Source organism: Physcomitrium patens, chromosome 25, assembly GCF_059467195.1.
Source record: "Physcomitrium patens ecotype Gransden chromosome 25, ASM5946719v1, whole genome shotgun sequence".
Taxonomy (NCBI): Eukaryota; Viridiplantae; Streptophyta; class Bryopsida; order Funariales; family Funariaceae; genus Physcomitrium; species Physcomitrium patens.
Window position 1 is genome coordinate 9,880,730 of NC_143434.1, and position 18,635 is coordinate 9,899,364.

The 18,635-nt window shown below is 42.7% G+C and overlaps 4 protein-coding genes across 10 annotated transcripts; 2 read left to right on the forward strand and 2 right to left on the reverse strand.

The window, feature by feature from the left end:
• Nucleotides 1-2,661: 2,661 nt before the first annotated feature.
• Nucleotides 2,662-5,946, forward strand: LOC112277165 (xyloglucan galactosyltransferase KATAMARI1 homolog). 2 transcript variants are annotated; one of them, XM_024509209.3, is made up of 3 exons: nt 2,662-2,838; nt 3,824-5,526; nt 5,765-5,946. In XM_024509209.3, exons 2-3 carry the CDS (start codon nt 4,024-4,026, stop codon nt 5,816-5,818), a joined length of 1,557 nt encoding a protein of 518 aa, XP_024364977.1. In that variant the 5' UTR covers nt 2,662-2,838; nt 3,824-4,023; the 3' UTR covers nt 5,819-5,946. The 2 variants fall into 2 exon arrangements, with proteins under 2 accessions (XP_024364977.1, XP_090103723.1); XM_090247597.1 differs by lacking the exon at nt 2,662-2,838 and adding an exon at nt 3,408-3,552.
• A 2,865-nt stretch (nt 5,947-8,811) lies between these two features.
• Nucleotides 8,812-10,638, reverse strand: LOC112277309 (uncharacterized). The gene is made up of 2 exons (XM_024509448.3): nt 10,323-10,638; nt 8,812-10,005 (listed from the first exon to the last, which is right to left on the reverse strand). Exons 1-2 carry the CDS (start codon nt 10,404-10,406, stop codon nt 9,265-9,267), a joined length of 825 nt encoding a protein of 274 aa, XP_024365216.1. The 5' UTR covers nt 10,407-10,638; the 3' UTR covers nt 8,812-9,264.
• Nucleotides 10,639-11,393: 755 nt separating this feature from the next.
• LOC112277311 (chaperonin-like RBCX protein 1, chloroplastic) lies at nt 11,394-13,856 on the reverse strand. Of its 4 annotated transcripts, none has more exons than XM_024509450.3 (7): nt 13,686-13,856; nt 12,931-13,198; nt 12,657-12,751; nt 12,397-12,514; nt 12,155-12,171; nt 11,861-11,923; nt 11,394-11,682 (listed from the first exon to the last, which is right to left on the reverse strand). In XM_024509450.3, exons 1-7 carry the CDS (start codon nt 13,824-13,826, stop codon nt 11,617-11,619), a joined length of 768 nt encoding a protein of 255 aa, XP_024365218.1. In that variant the 5' UTR covers nt 13,827-13,856; the 3' UTR covers nt 11,394-11,616. The 4 variants fall into 4 exon arrangements, with proteins under 4 accessions (XP_024365218.1, XP_024365217.1, XP_024365220.1 ...); XM_024509449.3 differs by having other exon boundaries at nt 12,931-13,188; nt 13,631-13,840; XM_024509452.3 differs by having other exon boundaries at nt 13,631-13,785.
• Nucleotides 13,857-14,505: 649 nt separating this feature from the next.
• On the forward strand, nt 14,506-18,285 carry LOC112277308 (tryptophan aminotransferase-related protein 3). Of its 3 annotated transcripts, none has more exons than XM_090247616.1 (6): nt 14,506-15,112; nt 15,236-15,801; nt 15,935-16,130; nt 16,465-16,754; nt 17,068-17,366; nt 17,596-18,285. In XM_090247616.1, exons 3-6 carry the CDS (start codon nt 16,014-16,016, stop codon nt 17,790-17,792), a joined length of 903 nt encoding a protein of 300 aa, XP_090103742.1. In that variant the 5' UTR covers nt 14,506-15,112; nt 15,236-15,801; nt 15,935-16,013; the 3' UTR covers nt 17,793-18,285. The 3 variants fall into 3 exon arrangements, with proteins under 3 accessions (XP_090103742.1, XP_090103741.1, XP_024365214.1); XM_090247615.1 differs by having other exon boundaries at nt 14,507-15,112; nt 15,935-16,235; XM_024509446.3 differs by having other exon boundaries at nt 14,507-15,112; nt 15,402-15,801; nt 15,935-16,235.
• Nucleotides 18,286-18,635: the final 350 nt, after the last annotated feature.

Genomic DNA, 18,635 nt, shown 5'->3' on the forward strand with positions numbered 1-18,635 from the left:
AATGAATATTGTTTCAAAGATTAATTTCATCACATAAAGTAACACAGTATATTGTTCCTGTCACTTTTTTTCTTAGAGATACAAAATTGAAAATAAAATAAAAGTAAATAAATAAATAATAATAAATAAATAAATCCACTTTTTGAAGTTTATTTATTTTTAAGTGAGTATAAACACACGTAAAGGTTTCGCTCTAATGCATCATGGATTTTGAGAATGTAAGGTCGGACTCAGTCCTACAATATGCCTTGGAAGGGATGCAACAATTATTTATTTATTTATTTATTTTGGTTTCACAATTCTCCTCCACCTTTTTTTTATACTTTTACTTACACTTTTTATTTTCTCTAGGCTCTTCCTTCTTCTTTGTCCTCCACAACACTGACACCCTTTCATTCATTCATTCATTCATTCATTCATTCATAAATGTGTCTCATGGTAATTAATTATGCATGGCCCTTGAGCACCACTGGCTATTAACTGAAGCCACAACACAACACAGAGTCAGACTGGTTGCCAGCCCAACCTCATTTTATCCATTATATAGAGATAAATTGCCTCATGAAAAGAAAAGGAAAAAACAGGGAAAGAATGAGAAAGAGAATGAAAGATTGGGGAAAAAAAAGAAAAAGAGATTACTCATTCAGTTACTTCACAACTCATTCATGATAGATGGTGGGTTTATTGATGATCAGCAACTCAAATGCTGCCTCTCTCTCTTTCTATGAATATATATATATACATATATATAGAAAAGTATAAATGGTGATTGATAGCTTGTTTAATGGTAGACAATTGTATCATACTTGGGTAATTAAAATAGTTGCCAAATTGGGGGGGATATGAAAGATTTGGGAGGTTGGCCTTATGAAGTGGTTGTTTCCATTCAAAGACTTCAAAATCATCTTCCACTTCTGTTTTCCTTTCTTACTTTGATATTTGTTAAAAAATACCATAATTTTTTTTTGCACTTTTATACTTTTAAAATAAAGAGTGTTGTTAATTTTTTTTAAAAAATAATTCAAAAAACGTTTATTTATTTATTTACATATTTTACCTTGTAGCATACATGTATATATAACAAGAAAGAAATAATTGTGCTTTTATTCACTTTAATTATCTTCTATATATTAGAGTCTTAATTAGAAAAAAAAATTATAGCAGATTATATATGTAATAGATGATAAATATTTTTTTCTACAATATATATATATATATATATATATATATATATAAACTTTCCAAGGATTACCACAAACACAACTCTTTAATATTTTAGCCCATTGACAACTCACTCTCCAAAACTTCACACTTGGTTACATTTGTGTGCACGCCAATGATACTTAGAATGGTTCACAAGTTCCAATAATCCAGAAGGCAATGTATCTTCAAAACAATACATGCGTATATATATATATATATATATATATATATAATTTATAGAGAATGGAGTAAACTAGTCAAACGGACGCCATATATCGGAAAGCCAATCCAACGATTGATAATTCGTTCGTTCGTTCGTTCTTCGACAATTTCCTGTGGACGGCAAAGTGCCGCTGTCGGCACCTGGAGGTATTACGAGCTTTGATATGCGCAGAGTTACAGTGCTGCTGCTGCTGGTTTGAAAAGCGCCCATCTAGCTTTGCACTGATCAGATAAAAAGAAGTAATTATATATATACATATTGAATGCAGATAGCATGAAGAAGAATCACCTGGTCAGCGCCTTTCAAGTTGCTGCTGCGGTGCGACCTGGTGCATAATTGCAATGACTCCACATAGTTGCACCGACTGCGATCAATCAATTGGCGAGAACTGTGCAGGTATGCTGGAAGCAGGATCTTGAGACGCAAGGGAACTTTGAAGGCAGCTACGCAGGTAACTATTAGTGAGAGACTTCAAGGGTATGTACTGTACATCCAATAATTTATTAAATTTTTCCTGTAACACGGGCACAGTGACAGTAGACTTGACCTTGATGAGCTGGGGGTTGGGTTGGGTTGATGCTTTGGTTAGTAGGAGGTTTTGACCAGATGATATAGATCCCTACAGCTTCGCCGGATTCGGAAAATATACCTGCCCCCAGTTTATCCAGACGCGACGACCTCGTGTGAAGTCCTCTGGGAAAGGGCGAAATCGGGATAAGAATCTTATGGAGATTTTAGAGGTTGTATTGGTGCGTCGAGAGAGGAGATGGAGTTGGGGTTGTTGTCAGAATACTGCTGCGTGGACGAATATTTTCTTTACCCTTCTTTTCATTCCCTTTTCCAGTCCAATTGTAGGCCAAATTTCCATGAGCTGAACAACAAAGCTCTCTTGACAGACATAGTTTACCAGCAGAATGATGCTGGCATTCCACAAGAAATACATGGCTCTAGCACAACAAATCAGTACATAGGGTAAAGTTGCCGTATAGGGGCTGTAGAGACTAAGAGCGCTGACTGGATTGAAGCCAACAATCCCTACAGGACGCCAGTTGGATACGGTAGTTTGCTAGGCCTACGGTAGAGGGAGTGAGGAGTAAAAGCTCCGTCTGCCGGACACTGCAGTAACTTTGATTCTGCCAGATCACCAGATTTTATTCAAACCAAATATCAGGGCAAAACTTGGAAACTTTGGAATAAGAATTAAGAATCAGCGCAAGGGAAATAATTCGCTCATGTTCAAATGATTGTGGCGACCGAGCTCGACAGGACGACTTGCTACATAGCGACCGTCGATGGAAGCTCGACGTTGAGTCGCAGACCCGCGTCTATCCATAGCTGCTGTTCCTGCCCTGCTGGTCATCGTCACCGTCTCTTTACCGTGCCGGAATCCTTCAACTGACGGAGGTTTCCAAGTAAGTGTCTGTCGCTCCCGCAGCTGTGAATGCATTGCCTGAGATAGAGTGTGATGCGATTACAACACCTTGTTCGTTCGTCCAGTTAGCCCGACGCAGCTGTCTGGCCAGCTGCCAGCACAGGAATTTAGTATTTTAACCAGGTTCGATTATGGTTTAGTTTGCAAGGTTGTGAGGGCAGCGGTGGCAGACAGACAATAGCTGCAGAAATTGGAGCACAGTGTGATGGAACTTGCGGTTGTTAGAGCGGACGTGCAGTATAGCGCGGAGGTTTAACGTGCAGCTACCTGTCTATCGCGCGAGCTTAACCTTGAACATGCGTGGTGAGGTTTTGATTTTGCAATGAAGGAAGCTGTGCAATGGTTTCGAAGCGAATAAAAAGGTATTTATTTATTTATTTATTTATTTATTAGTGGGTCCTGCACGAAAGCCATTTGGGGTCACTTTCGTTGCGAAGAGTAAGTTTGTCAGTACACCTGCAGACTGTGGGCTTTCCAAACGATTCCTGAGCAAGTTCACGGTCGTAACGAACTAGTTGACGTGCATTGCGGATGGCTTAGGATTAGTGGGGCTTTGTTCTCTGAGTCGGGCTCTGCTGGAGCACCGAGCTTGTAGTACGCAGGAGCGATCCTGGCATTGTGCTGCACGTATGCGTGGCTACTCCGAGCTTCCACATTTTTTCATGTCGTTGTGAAAGGATGTGGGTGCTTCACGGTAGGCGCGTCTTTCCCCCTGGCTTGAGAACAACGGCCAGTGGGTTTCAAGAATCGCCATTCTCTTCCAGTAGTGATGTAGCTGTGCGCAGTACTGCTTTTGTAGTTATAACGTCGTCGAGAAGCGGCGCTGGGTCACTCAATTAGTTTTGCTCATAAATCGCTGAACTTGTTAATAGTGATTCTAACCTGTACAAACCTCCATGCTCAAATACTGCATTTGTGAGCTTGTGTTCTGAGTTACTTACTCTCCCGGTTACTATGTTTCGCAGAGTGGAGACCGCAAACGGTTAGTCTTGCAGCTCATGGGGAGAAGTATACATTTCAAAACAGCGAGTAGCAGCTAGGATACCTGACTTTTGTGGAGCTATGGAGAGTAGGGCAGAACTAGAACCCCATCGGTTGTGAGCGTGCGTGAGAATGATTCTAGCCAGAAACAAAACGCTACAAAACCTGTTTGCACTTCAATGAAATGCTGCTCGGAATGAAGAAGGCACGTTCCTTCAAAGAGAAATTTAGAAAGGAGGCAATCATGTCCTTAGACATTCGAAACCGTTTTGTGCTTGTCACGTCCATGCTCGCGTTTCTGACCTTAGTGCGATACTGCCGGTTCGCAAGTACCGCGGAAGGTGTTGCTCCAAGCATACATGCATCCTTGCAAATGGACTCGCCTGTCCTCTCACGGAGCGTCAAAGCACATAACTTAGTGGACGGCAGGCAAAACTATGTCATTAGACAGGCCAAAGCTGATACTATTGTCTCCAATGAGCTTGAACCAAATTTTGGAGGACCCCTCAGTACGACCCGGACAAAGGACGAAGACGCGGGGGTTGGCAGTAGGGCCCTGTGTGAAAATGGGTATGTTTACATTCTCAACGTTCCGCGAGAATTCAACGAGCAGTTGCTGAAGGAGTGCCACAAATTGAAAGATTGGAGCGACATGTGCGTTGCGCTTTCAAACGCTGGCCTTGGCCCAGCAATGGTAGACGAGGACGCGTTCATCCGAACGGGATGGTACGAAACGAATCAGTTTGCACTGGAGGTGATTTTCCACAACAAGATGAAGCAGTACGATTGCTTGACGAGCAACTCAAGCACGGCGTCGGCCATCTACGTCCCCTTCTATGCAGGGCTTGAAGCCTCACGGACCCTCTGGAACAGCGACATAAAACTGCGAGATGTTGTTCCTCTGAAGTTCGTAGAGTGGCTACAGAAGCAGCCGGAGTGGTTAGCACATGGTGGCCATGATCATTTCATGGTTGGGGGAAGGATCACTTGGGATTTCAGGAGGAAGGGAAACGGTTGGGGTAACAAGCTGCTGAACCTCTCGCCCATGCAGAACATGACCACTTTGGTCATTGAATCGAGCACATGGGATACTAACGACATGGGCATCCCTTACCCCACCTATTTCCACCCATCGTCCTACTCCGAGATCGAGACATGGAGAGAGAAAGTGAGATCCTTCCAGAGGAATGTGCTATTTTCTTTCGCCGGAGGTAAACGAAAGGACATGCCAAAGTTGATTCGTGGGCAGCTGATCGACCAATGTCGAAAATCGCCTTTTTGTAAGTTGCTTAGCTGCGACAAAGGTGCCTGCCAATCACCCCAGCCTGTGATGAAACTGTTCGAAGAGTCGCAATTTTGTTTGCAGCCCCAGGGTGACTCTGCAACTCGCAGATCTATCTTCGATTCCATGCTGGCTGGCTGTATTCCTGTCTTCTTCCACCCGGACTCGTATTCTGGCTACAGTTGGCACTTGCCTAAAAACCAATCGGAGTATTCCATCTTCATTTCGGAAGACCTGATCCGCTCAGGGGATTTGACCGTGGAAAGTGTCCTGCGGAGAGTTTCAAGTGAGGCGATTCAACAGATGCGAGATAAGATTCTCGAGCTTATTCCTAACTTCGTGTACGCTGATCCTCGCATGTCCATCTTGGAGGAGTCGACTGACGCGTTCGGTATTGCGATGAAGGTAGTCTGAACCTCATTTAACTTCATTTTTCTCGCTTTAGTTTCATGTCATTCAGAGGGAAAGTGTTGTTGTTGTTGTTGTTGTTCTTGTTTTTTTTTTTTTTTTTTTAATAATTAAAACCTCGCATTTGATAGAGAGCTGAGGCATTCTTATGCTTGAAGATCGCACTCTCTGGGAATTGTCAAAGAGTAAAAGTTTTCCTTCAATCTGTTCTGAAGGCTCAAACCATGTGTTGCAGGGAGTATTGGAGAGGATATCTGAAAAGAAACGGACTCTGGCACAGCAGTTCTGAGATGCTGAATCAGTGGTAGCTCAAGATTAATTGTTTCAGAATAACAGAGCGTAGGTATTCGGAGGTTGTTGTGCGAGGAAAAACTAAATGTATATACTATACGTAGAGTAAATTTGTATTTGACCTCACCGCCTGATTTGCTCGAATCACTGTTTGTGTCTTGCACTGTACTGTACTGTAGGAACTGGTACCAGACTGTTATTCTTCTCACGTCTGTAGTCTTACCCTGCCGAGTACACAGCTATGAAGGTAGATCAGGCTGCAAGCTGGAAACTCCGTCGTAGCACCAAGCATTTCTTGAAAACATTAAATACATAAACATTGAAGTACAAAACAACTTGTAGTATAGTACAACACGATATGTCGCTACCCGTACCTCGAGTGCATTGGCAGGCCATGGCTCCATCCTCAAGCATGTGAGATTCAATACACTGCCTCTAAGAAACAAACTTCTTCGTCCACGATGACAAATCGCAAACCCCTCCCGGTCGGAAATTAGTGTCCGTAAGTGCAGTTCCCCAAAGTATTTTAACTTCAGCTCAAAACGCCGAATACGTGATCTACACATGCACCGAGAACAGTATTCGTATCCCCACCAGATAACGAAGATGGACGGATGGAGCTCTCACCGGGTACACCCGACTGGCCCCATGTGACGTCGCTGACGACCTACCTCAATTAACTAACCTCGACAGCTCCTCGCCCTGAGAACCAGGTGGTTCGTGGGAACATGTCAGCGTGAAAAGCTTTCGCAGCTTGCGCATGTCCTTGGCCCCCAGCCTTTGCGATCCATCGTATATTGGGGCAGTTAAACTGGTCTCCTACTTCAGGAAAACGTGATAGTGTGCGACCTTTCTCTATCCCCATGGGAGCACCATTCTACCCGCACCAGCTGCAAAAGGGTACTCGACACGGAATTAACTCCTGCACACACACGAGGTCAGACTGACGACCATTTTCACACTTCCTCCTCTGACATGACACTGTACACGGCTCTGGTAACTGCATAACTTCAGTGCGACGTCGTCGCAGTACCCTCTGCAGAAATCCCACCGAGACTCAACTGGAGATGAGATCTATGCTCAGGAAATACCACCGCACCGCTGATCTGTGCACCCATCTGGCCCCCCATGATCCGCTTCCGCCTGGCATACACTCATCCATAGCTTGCACACCATCATGCTTTTGTGCTCACCGCTTCGATGCACCACACTTGCATGCAAAATATTTTCCCTCACGTCCATTTTTTACTGTTGCAATCTGAACCTGAGGTCGGTGCTTTTTCTTCGTTGTTCCGGGCTTGTTTCGATTCCTCCGTGTGTTATAACTCTGTTGTCTGTGTGTATGTTTCTGTGAGTGTGTTGCAGTATTGTCTCTAGCTTCTCGGATATAATAAGTATCCTTCTTGCATTTTGTATTGCAATGGGGAGAAAAAAAAAACACTGGGGGAAAATAATTGAAGTAGAGTTGTTTCTGTGTTTGAGGGTATGAATAATATGATACATTGGGCCACTCTTCTGAATTTGTACACGGAAGTTTATATTGTTTTTACTGTTTTTGGTTTGTTTTGTTTAGTTTTGTGAAGTTGTTCTCTTTGTTGTTCAAGTTCTGTTAGGGGTTTGTTTCATTGTTTAGGATGCTATGGTAGGTGGCATTTGTGAAGTATGATTTCATTATTAGTTTTATGAATAAATACACTCATGTATTTTCTCATTGAAATGTATGAAAAAACTGGCTGTTGTCATACAGAAATACAAATCTGTGTGGGTATTAAGGTAAAAAATCAAAATGATGTAAAATAATTAAGAAATGTAAATAGAAAAAATTGTTAATTTAAGATTGCTAAAAAGAGAAATTAAAATGTAGAAAAGAATATTTCAGCTTCACTAGTAAAAATGAAAGAAGGATAATTGAAAGAAAAAGAAAATATCAACACATCACTTATAAATGATATAGATATGTTCATTATTTTATTTTATTTTTTATATTTAAAATTATAGATTTATTAAAAATACTGCATTACTTGAAGTAAGTAGAATATGGTTGGCATAAAAATATAGAAATAGATCTTATACATAATAAGGAGAATGGTACAATAGATTTGAACCACATAATATGTGTATTTAATAATTCTTTAAGTTTTATACAAAGAATGCTAAAATTATGGTTATACAAATAGAAGTTGGTAATCCTACCATAAATCTATATATATATATATATATATATATATATCTTTAAAATTAAAAGCTATTAAAAAATATCAATCTTTCAATGCACTTGATAAATAATATTAACTATAGTATTGTATATATTTGCTAATGAGTTGAATTTGTATTATTGCCACTGAATCTGGAGAATCTGATTAGTCGCATGATACATATTGTGCTTAAGTGCCAACCATTGCACTATTTTGGCACGGTCAAACATCATTTTTGTACATAACATCAGGGGATTTTTGTATTAGCTTCAACAATATAAGGCATAGAGAAAAATGTGAGGATAATCACTTGGTGTAGCAACTACAATGTCAACTATGTCTTCTCATGCACTTGAAAGCCAAAGCCAAGTACCATATCTAATTCCATGCGCTCTTAATTCCTACACTCTGCTTCCTTCATACATCCTTCATAATCCAAATTGGAGTTTTTTAATTAGTAATAATTTTTTAAAATTAATAAATATCACAATATTATAGTTTAGCAAAAAAATACACAATATCACATTCGATTTTGTAAAGTATGTTGTGCAATTATTGCCATTAGATCAAATGTTTTTTTTGTGACTTTTCAAGTAGTTGCATAATATTAACTTAAGCAACTAATTACAATTTTGATCTACAAGGCTAATCCATGATGCATAGAAATTATTAAAGATTATATATAGTCTAAACATATTAAATATTTTAATATTTAGCATGGTTTTGCACTAACATATATATATATATATATATATATGCACAACTCAAATATTATACTTATTTGAACAAATTAATATTATATATGAATTTAAACATCTTTTATTGCATAATCAAAGTAAAGTGAGTAAAATTATTTCGATTTTTCCCAGCATTTGAAAGCCAAAAATTCGGAGTCAAAAAGTTTAAAACCGTGATGTTCACTACATGCGACTCAAAACACATATCTATCTCTAATTCAAAATACACAGACCTCTCGCTTCATTTTACAGCATTCTTCCAGAGCTGAGAACGCCGATGCATTCTCGAGTAGCAAAGCGCACAAAACGCCGAGAATCACCGACAGCAGCAGCAGCAGCCGTGACACGAATTGCGAGCCCGGAAAACGGAGCATTCAATTGATGCAGAATAGGGCAAAAAGCCACTATGAGAGAATGCATGAAGCTCCCCACATCGTGAAAGAATCGGAGCCAAGAGCAAGCAAGCTTATCAGCATCACCAGAGCTGGAAGCTGGGCGGTGAGAGTGTGTGTCTAGAAGTCGGTGCTGGTGGCGTTGTCGAAGTCGGCATCCTTGGCCTTGGTCTTCGACGCCGAAGCATCCAACTCGTAGTGTTTCCTGAAGGTCCTGGGCAAGAACACTGGGATTAGGAAGAAGAAGAGGTTGAAGGCCCACACGATCAGGTTGGCGATGGCCAGGTACCTGCCCATCAGGATCCAGTGGTGCGGGGAGATGGGGCCTGCTGGGTCGGCGCCGTGCATGCCCATGCTCTCTGAGGCCCCCTTGTGGAAGTCCACCTTCACCCACTCCACGATGGTGAACAAGCGCCGGACGTTGTAGAAGATGGGCACCAGGGCGCGCGTGGGCAGCGACACCCTGTTGTTCCTGAAGGTGACGTTCTCTGTCAAGATCTGGCAGCCGAGGAGGAACAGATGGGGTGCAGTGGCCTTCAAGGCTCTCTGGTCGCCGTGCACGAAGCTGCCGAGGACGTAGCTCGAGGGCGCCACGAGACCGACGCCGGCCGCGAAGAGGGCGTACTTCTGGACCCAGTTGCTGCCGGCCATGACATTAGGAGGGGGTCCTTTCGTCACGGGCTTGAAAATGGTGGCATTCATGAAGGCCAGGTAGAGCGTTGTGAAGGCCACAAATGCGAGGTCCTCTAGCGGGACCAGTCCACTTGAGGCGAGAGTAAAGACGAGCGTGATCACGTGGATTTGTATGATGGAGAAGTATCTTAGGAGGCTATGGCTTTTTCGTCGCTTCTCTGCTTCCTCCTGCACACACACAGAGAGCATAATTCGCTTCGACGCTGTGGCTTACATGCGTGGGATTCTTAAGATCTTTACATCACTGGGATACATGAATATAGTGAAACGATGACAAGCTTCCAGTTGTGTGAAAACTGCAGCGAGATTCAAAAACCTACATTCCGCCTAAAGAATCATAAACAACAATCTTCTTGCATTTACAAAGCGCTCTCAATTGTGCACAAAAGCCATATCATTAGGATGAATCTTCAAACCTTAAAACCTCCACTAGTTGCGGGTAATCATGCAGAATATTTTAGGGTACGAAGAGGGAGAATCGTTACCTGTGCAACGGATTTGGGTGCATCGGGGTCCACTCTTGAGTCATAATCCCGAATCTTATCTCCAGCAGGCAACACCTCAGCCATCTTCAACCTTCAAATTTCCTTCTCAGTCCGAAGCTTATCAAACAAATACCAAGATCCGCTACTGTACTACAGAACTCCCTTAAAGCACTGATCAGCTCCCAAATCTAAGCTCAGGAAAGCAGTCACCTCTTGCACCAGAATCGATGTCCTACTCCAAAAACAGGACGCTACGTGAAAGAAATGAAAGACCGGTGTCGGGTCGCACGGTCGAGGACAAATGGGGAGGGTGCTCATAAGGGAAGACTGGATTGGGCCTTTCGGGCGCCACTTGTCATCTTATGATCATAACTACAGCTAACATCTTCGGGAAACATAGCAGGTGTCGAGCTGATGTTGAGCCATTATGAGCCCCCAGCAGGTACATGTTGCCGACTGGAGTTAGATGACAGTTCTACCCTGCCTTTTTCCACCAATTGGATACATGTGTAAGCCTCAGAACAGCATTTTGTGTCATATAATGGAGATCTCGTGAGTAGCGGGCTGAATTGTAGTCCCTTTTTCACGTGCTTGAGATTGGGGTGGATTGTGTTGCTGCATTTGATGTTGGTGAATGAAGAATATCGGTGATTTCCTTAACCTCTGAAAAATCTTGTCTCTGGATCGGCGCAAATGGCCCAAAAAATTGCTAAGGATTTCGAATTTGCAGGGTTTTAAATTACGAAAAGCGTCTGCATACCGCACTTTTGTTCCATGGAAGTTATTTGATGAGATGAGCAGCAAGATGCGTGTGGGCATTTGAATCTGAAGGATTCAGTATGAAAGGAAGTCATCTATGATGCGATACATCCTATTGGATTCTTTAAAATTAAATTCTCTTTTGCTGGTTTTGCGACGGAAATATTAAGTTCTGGGGCGTAACGAGGGCATTCAAGGTCTTGGCGCACTGCGGATGTTCACCAAAGCTTTCACCTAATGAGAGGTCTCAGGTGAGTTTCTGCAGGAACGTCTTCAAGTTGAACATGAACCCTAGCTTGTTTCAGAGCCATGTTTTGAAAATGGGAAATTCCCGGGAGATAATATTTCAGAATGTAGGTTACACGACAATAAACACGACCTCAAGCCTTGCTTTGACTGCACTGTAATGTATACTACCCCGATCCTTTTGACAATGAATGTGCTGCAGCATACCTGGGTAGTCTACGGCCATCTGCAAGTGCTTGAGATTGGATTCAGACCATAAATACATTATTCACAGCATCATGGAGCTATGTCATTCCATATTGCTGGTCTCGGTGAGGTATTTGCGCATTAGTGTCTTATTACCCTCCTCGAGTTGCTGCCAAGCACATCACCAGTATATTAGTGTACCACAAAACCACATTTCAATTTATGTCCACTCCTTAGTCTGTTCATATGTTGTGCATGAAAGATTTTTATCATCTGATTCATGAAATTCCCATGTCTACCCATATAAGAAAGACAATTAAAAAATCAAGGAAATTAAGAGAGCGTACTTTAAAAGACAAGCTTTGGAGATTGTCCCATTCAAAGTCCTGATTGGCATATGCTGATCTAACCTGTAATCTCAACACCACAACATCTCAGTCACAGCGACGAACAACCTGCTCGCACAGCAATTATCCTGAACACACTTGTGATAAGGTCTTCGAAACAAGGGTAAACACATGGTTCACGGCTTCCACAACAACTCTTTCAGTACAGGTCATTGAAGAAATAATACTCTGTGAACTATATATCATCAAGACAATCATCAGAAATTGCGAAGATTAGCAGTGGAGGCGACTCACTTCCATGATGCGTAGAGCTACAAACATTGAGCCGAAAACGGGTCCAGAATATATCATTTCCAACAATGACACAATGTTAGAGGATATCTGCCAGAAAAAAAATTATACAAACATTTTTCTGGTGCAGTGTAAGAAGCCGAACTCTACCAGTTCGATTCCGTAAAACTATACCACCCGATTCAGAACGCGAGACTCCTGATTCAGCGCTGCACTACGTAAGAGGCACCGAAAGCTTCACTTACCCAAGTTCTTATGGCGGAAAGACTCTCGCATCAATGCTGCAATGAACTTGTCACCATCATTCAGTGGCATCTTCTCCAAAAACTCCATCAGGTCTACATATGCTTCTTTGTTATAATCCTGCGCAGCAAGAATGGAAGCTCATATTCGAAGTTGTATTATGTGTGACACACTGAAATTTCAGAGAATCTCCCCAAGCCTTGTATTGACCTTTTACCTATGATGACCATTCGCACTAACTGTGCAAGGGAGGAGGAATAACCTCAAGCTGGGATGCTACTATTTTGACTGCAACATAAGTAAAAAAGTTGTGCAATGCTGCAGCTGCTTTGGCTTCAGGAGACGCCTCCCCAAACCCTGTCAACTCGATAAACCAAATGTAAGCAACCCAAAGAAAGACACAAAACCATGATCATGATCTTCACACTTCAGGTAATGCGCAGGCTCCTCTCGACAACTACGTTACCATGGACAAAAATTTAAAACCCTTTACTTCATTTATTGTGTTTCTGAAGAAGTTGAAAGCCTCTAAATACCTGGCACAAACATTTTGCTGCGGATAGGACTAACATGTCCAAACCTAAAATTCGGCCGACTTCTATTCTTCGGCAGAAGGAACGTCTTATTGCAGAATAGGACAGACGCTAAACCCGTGGCATGCGTTCCCCCCAGTGTCCCACCAACACATCCAGCACTAGACGATTTTTCCCACCTTTCTTGCTTGCTTGAGTACTGAGTCTGGCTCAAACTTCGAGCATTCGCAATCGCACAACACCCAGTGCTTCTGATAGTGGCTGCCATTATCTTCACATGTAAAATACACATCAGCGATGTGGATACTGTGAGTAAACGTGAGCACTTACACAGTTCCAACCTCCGATATATTCTCTTAAATACATCCCTTTGGCAAAATAAAATTGCATTATGTATTTCTAACATCAGTAAACAAATGACAAATAGTTGACCAAATATTCACAGCCCAATTTAGTCTTAAACCCCACAATGTAAAGTGATTTGAATTTCTTTGAAATACTGATAGATTCTTCACAGTCATTTAAAAAAAAAAAAGCGTCACACACACACACATTCTCACTCTCAATCGCAGTAACTCTGTATTCTAACTGGTACAGTATGATTTTTCTATTGTCTCTAGACACAGACCACATTTTAACTCAAAGAATTCCCCTAAGGCTCACTAACGCCCCATCGAATTCACGCACCATTTCAATCACCCACCAAGAGAATAAGCCCAGAGATCGGAAAAGCACTCGCGCAAATTGGGTTCTCCTACCAGCACACGATCTTCAGAATCAGGTTCAAAACACCGCGAAATTGAGTCACCGCGGCGATGCCACCCACCGGGATCTGTAGAAACCACCCACCCAGTGCGCAAATCCAACATTGCAGTGCAGTGCAGGAGGCGCAGCATCATTGAGGGGGGGGGGGGGGGGTTCACCGCAATTCAGCGACGCGTTCAGTGGCCATTCGATCCCGGCGGCTCTCCATGACCTCTCGTCCCCGGCATCTTCATCTGCTTCATCCGTATTTGGATGAATGAAAATTGATAGATGACGAACCGGAAAACGCCATGGTTTCCATCGTCGCCGCCATTTCGTCCACCACCATCCATCCCTATTGTGATTAGTATTCATAATCAATATTATGACAATTTAAACAATTGCCAAATTCATCATCTTCTACTAAAAATTCAAATTATTCAAAGAGAAATGCAAGTGTCTTTAACCAAAACAAAAACTAACAACTACCACTTTTTTAAGATATTGGATGTACAAAGACTCAATTTACATCTTATTGTATCTTTTTTCTTGTTTAACCTTAAAAATTATTGTTTCTTTTAAATGTTTATTTTGAGGTTTTGATTATGTCTCAATTACTTCTTATTAGCTTTAATATTTCATTCACCTCAATTGATGTTTTATAATTTTTGATACTTTCTACTCAAATGCTCTAACTTTTGTATTTTTAGATTGTTCTTCTATGGAAATCTATCTATTTTCATTATTACAATAATATGTATATATTTTTATATAAATATATATATTGGACTTTGTAATGCATCTTGCTTGGTCATTACACATATGATTGATTGAGTTACAGATCACCGCCGGGAATCGTCGGTATGATACGTAGTGGCGAGTACGAGAGGCATTACGAGACGGACCCGAGAATGGGTCGACGGCAAAGAAGGGTGTGCAGAGTCTTTGTTAACGCGACATAAGAATCAAGCTTCGTCGATGCTGGATCGATGTCCCATCGGACTCAGAGGTGAAGAATCACATAACGGGACGCCGTCGTGGCGAATCGTAGTGTACCGACAGCTTAGCTATGGCGCATTCCATGTGAGATTGCAGGAGGCTGGAAGAGACTGGACGACGAGAAGGAAGAGGGGCCAGCAGGATTTCGCCCACGGGGTCGGAGCGAGTTGCGTGGAGAATCTGAGTCGCGTTGTGAACATTGCAGATCCTGATGTAAAAGTCGCCTGTGTCACGAGCTCGGACCCCACGAACTAGTCTGCTCTAGTTCGAACGCCGATGTTTCCACCAGCGCACGTAAATCCCTCTCATTAGGGCTTTGTGCGTCAGTGGGAATTTTATCCGAGGTGCCCCAAGTGTTTGAAACGTGTCGTCGTGTGTTCGGAGTCAAAGCTGAAGGCGTCCAAGGCTGTCAGAGCCCGTGGTCCAGAATCTCGCTGCTCAGGTGGAATTTTTGTATAGTTAAATGACTTGGTTCGGAGATGTTGGTGACCATGTTGGCATTGGAAGTGGCGATTCCATACGCCATGCGCATGAAAACTAACTCACTGCATGTATTCGCACACAGGATCTTTCCACTATTGAGTTTCTGTTCAGTGACAGAATATCTCCTTGTTGTTCGAGGTTTGAAGGCGCTTCGTCGCAGCTTTTCATTTACGGCGTTCGTCGTACTTCTTTGCTGGGAGATAGTTTTGACATGTGATTCGCGACTCTGCGTTGCCTGTGTTGCTCAGCAATGCACGCCATGGCCGATGGTAGTGCTATCCCGAGGCTTGTGCCCTTACTTTCACACCGGAGTACGTGCGAGAAACCAATGGAAGGACGACGGACCTGGAGGAGCTGCATGCTGGTGGCGTTGCTCGCCGTGAACGTTGCGCTCGTTTTGATATTGGCTTCCTTCTATGGTGACAAGTGGGCTACGCCTGGAATCCACAAACTGGTCGCTCCACAATGGGCTGAGGCTATCCAGACGGCAGAATTGGCAGCCTCGAAATGATACTCTGGTAACGGCAATGTGTTCGTGGATATCGTGGATGTCAACGATGGTGGAACTGCTGCGTGCGAATGCAATGACTGCTTCACTGGCCCGGATTGTTCTACCCCTGTTCGAGAATGTCGTGCCGACAGCGACAGGTTGCCTTCTTGCAGGATAATTTACTGAAAGGACGTTCCTATTTCCTGCATGGACATATTTTAGAGTTGTTTTACTTATTTATTTATTTTATCAGATAGATCGCTGAGCACTGACAATTTGAGGTTCTGGCAGTGGAGACCCTCTTCTGTTCGAAGCCTACTGGAGAGCAAATCCGAATTTGGGCACGGTGGTGATTCCAGGCTGGTATCGAATGAGCTACTTAACCCGAGACAATGCTGCAATTCTCTACACTGATGCACTTCTCAGAACCATCAGGGATCTCCATGGCATGGTTGGAAATGCTGTCACGAAGGATCGCTACATTGTGGTAGGAACTGGGTCGATGCAACTCATTAATGCAGTTGTTCACAGCCTCGCCCTTCTGAACTCTGACAGGGTCTCCTCTGTTGTGGCTAAGGCTCCTTACTATTCGGTACACTATGAATTACCCAACTCGTGAATTGGGTGGAGCAACATGCCTTTAATTCGGTTTTCATTACCTTGGAAAGCTTCATTCTGTTTGATCAATTAAATCAAAGAACTAATCTCGATTGGATGCCTCCTAATAGACAACCTTCAACTTGCATTTTTCCTCATGCCTTGTTCGCATACTTGTTTTGAGAACGATGCACATGTTGAAATGAGGGGTCGTTCACGTGCAGGCTTATAAGGTGCAGACAGAGTACCTCGATTCACCCCTTTTCAATTTCGCCCGAGATCCTGCCCGTTTTACCGGGAATGCGACAGGTCGAGGTGCTCAGATTGAGCTTATTGCGTCTCCGAATAATCCAGATGCACAGATTCAGGAAGTGCCACAAAACATCAGTGAACATGTAATATATGACCATGCGTACAATTGGCCTCACCTTTCTCCAATCACGAAGGCTTCTGACCATGATATTATGCTCTTCACCTTGTCGAAAATAACAGGACATGCTGGGAGCCGAATAGGGTAATGCAACACCCCCCGCCTCTTTATTTTATTTTATATATTTTTTGTTCTTATTGCTTAACTTCCTCGTGATAATTCCATATAATGGAAATGTCGTGTCGCTCTTTTTGCTTCTGAAGTCATTATTGTAGTACTTAGATTGTGTGTATGGGCACCGTTTTCAAGCGAGGGTTTTTGCACGCTTACTCTTCTCTTTATGTACGCAACTAGACTCCACACTTTTGAAAGTAACATGTGTTTTGTTTTTTTTTGTTTTTGCATTGCATTGCATTGCAGTAGCACTGCTCTGACTTCAAGTTCTGATTTGAAGCAGGTGGGCAATCATCAAGGATTATAACCTGTATCGAACAGTGCAATGGTATGTGGTACTTAACACGTTAGGAGTGTCGCATGAGTCACAACTAAGAGCAACACAGCTCATCCGCACCATCATAAAAAGTTATTCCGAAGGCATTCGAAATGAAAAAGGACTCTTCCATTATGGCCGTGAGGTCTTGGAGTCTCGCTGGGCTACGATACAATCCATCCTCAAAAACTCTTCTCGCTTCTCTCTGCAGGAGTTGAAGCCTGATTACTGCTTCTTCTTTGCTCAAATCGTGGATCCTTCTCCAGGTGCGTGATCATCCTTACGTACTCCATGCCAATTTTATGTTCAATTCAGAGTCCAAGGATTCCCTTCGCCCAAAAATATAATCTCAAAAACCCCTGGAGAATTTCGGTGTCAGTTTTCTTTCCCTTTTCGAAGGTTACTTTTAATCGAATATTTTGTAGATTCTTAGCGCTTGGAAGCTGCTGGAGCACCATGAAAAGTTGATTGAATGTGATTGAATGAAACCCACAGGTCACGCATGGATTCGCTGTAACTATGAAGAAGATGTGGATTGTGCTGCTGTGATGCTGTCCGCTGGTATTATTGGTCGTAAATTTGGTTCAGGCAATCGCTTCGTGCGATTGTCTCTGCTCAAGCGCCGGTCGCATTTCGAGATTTTGACTGCTCGGCTAACCAAACTCGTTGCTCAAACATCATCTTCTACCTAAATCCAGAGATCCTCCCCCGTTTTGGCCAACGGATTCATAGCATCACTTTTTATCTTGAACGTCGTCATTTGTTATTTTTCCATGCTTTTGTCTAGTTTGTTTAAGTCGAAGCGGGGAGGCAAAATGTCAATTGTTGTTGACACCCATGCACCCTATTAGCTGGTTATACCTACATGTCAATTTTTCGTTGACGCCCTAAAGCGTGCACACCTCATGCACGCTACACGGAAGCAGGTAGGTTTATAATCTTCGTTAAATAATTCCACTGTAATTTTAATGTACCCAAGAGTGACTGGTAGTCCAGTGATGGTCAAATCAATTTCCCTCAACGACTTGGTAAACGTGAGGGGGATGGGTGTACAATTGCAGCTGAACTTGTCTGCTGCTTTGTGCCTATGCAAGCAGTCGGAGCCATTTGGTTTGTGAGGACCAGACTCTCAAATTGATATTCAATCCAATAATGAGAACCATATCCAGGTTCATGATACTGTAATGCGTACCATCTTCTGCTTAGATTCTAGATGGATTAGCCCCCCATTTTCTGCCTGGTAAGAATTTGACTTTTTAATGGGCCATGGACCCTAATATGCTCGTATCATTCTATAGAGCTGAATAAAAGTGTGCATACTGTAACAGAAAATAAAGCATTTTCCCTGAGGTACCTGTTCCTCTCTAGTGGTGAGAGTTCTCTGCTAGCGCCGCCATTGCTACACAGTAAATGGACTGCGTAATAAACAATCCGTAAGGATGGAATGAAAAGATTGTGATGCACACCAAGGAATATTGTGGACATTTTGAGGCAATAAACCTGGACTTGAAGTGTTTGTCTATTCAGCATGCGAA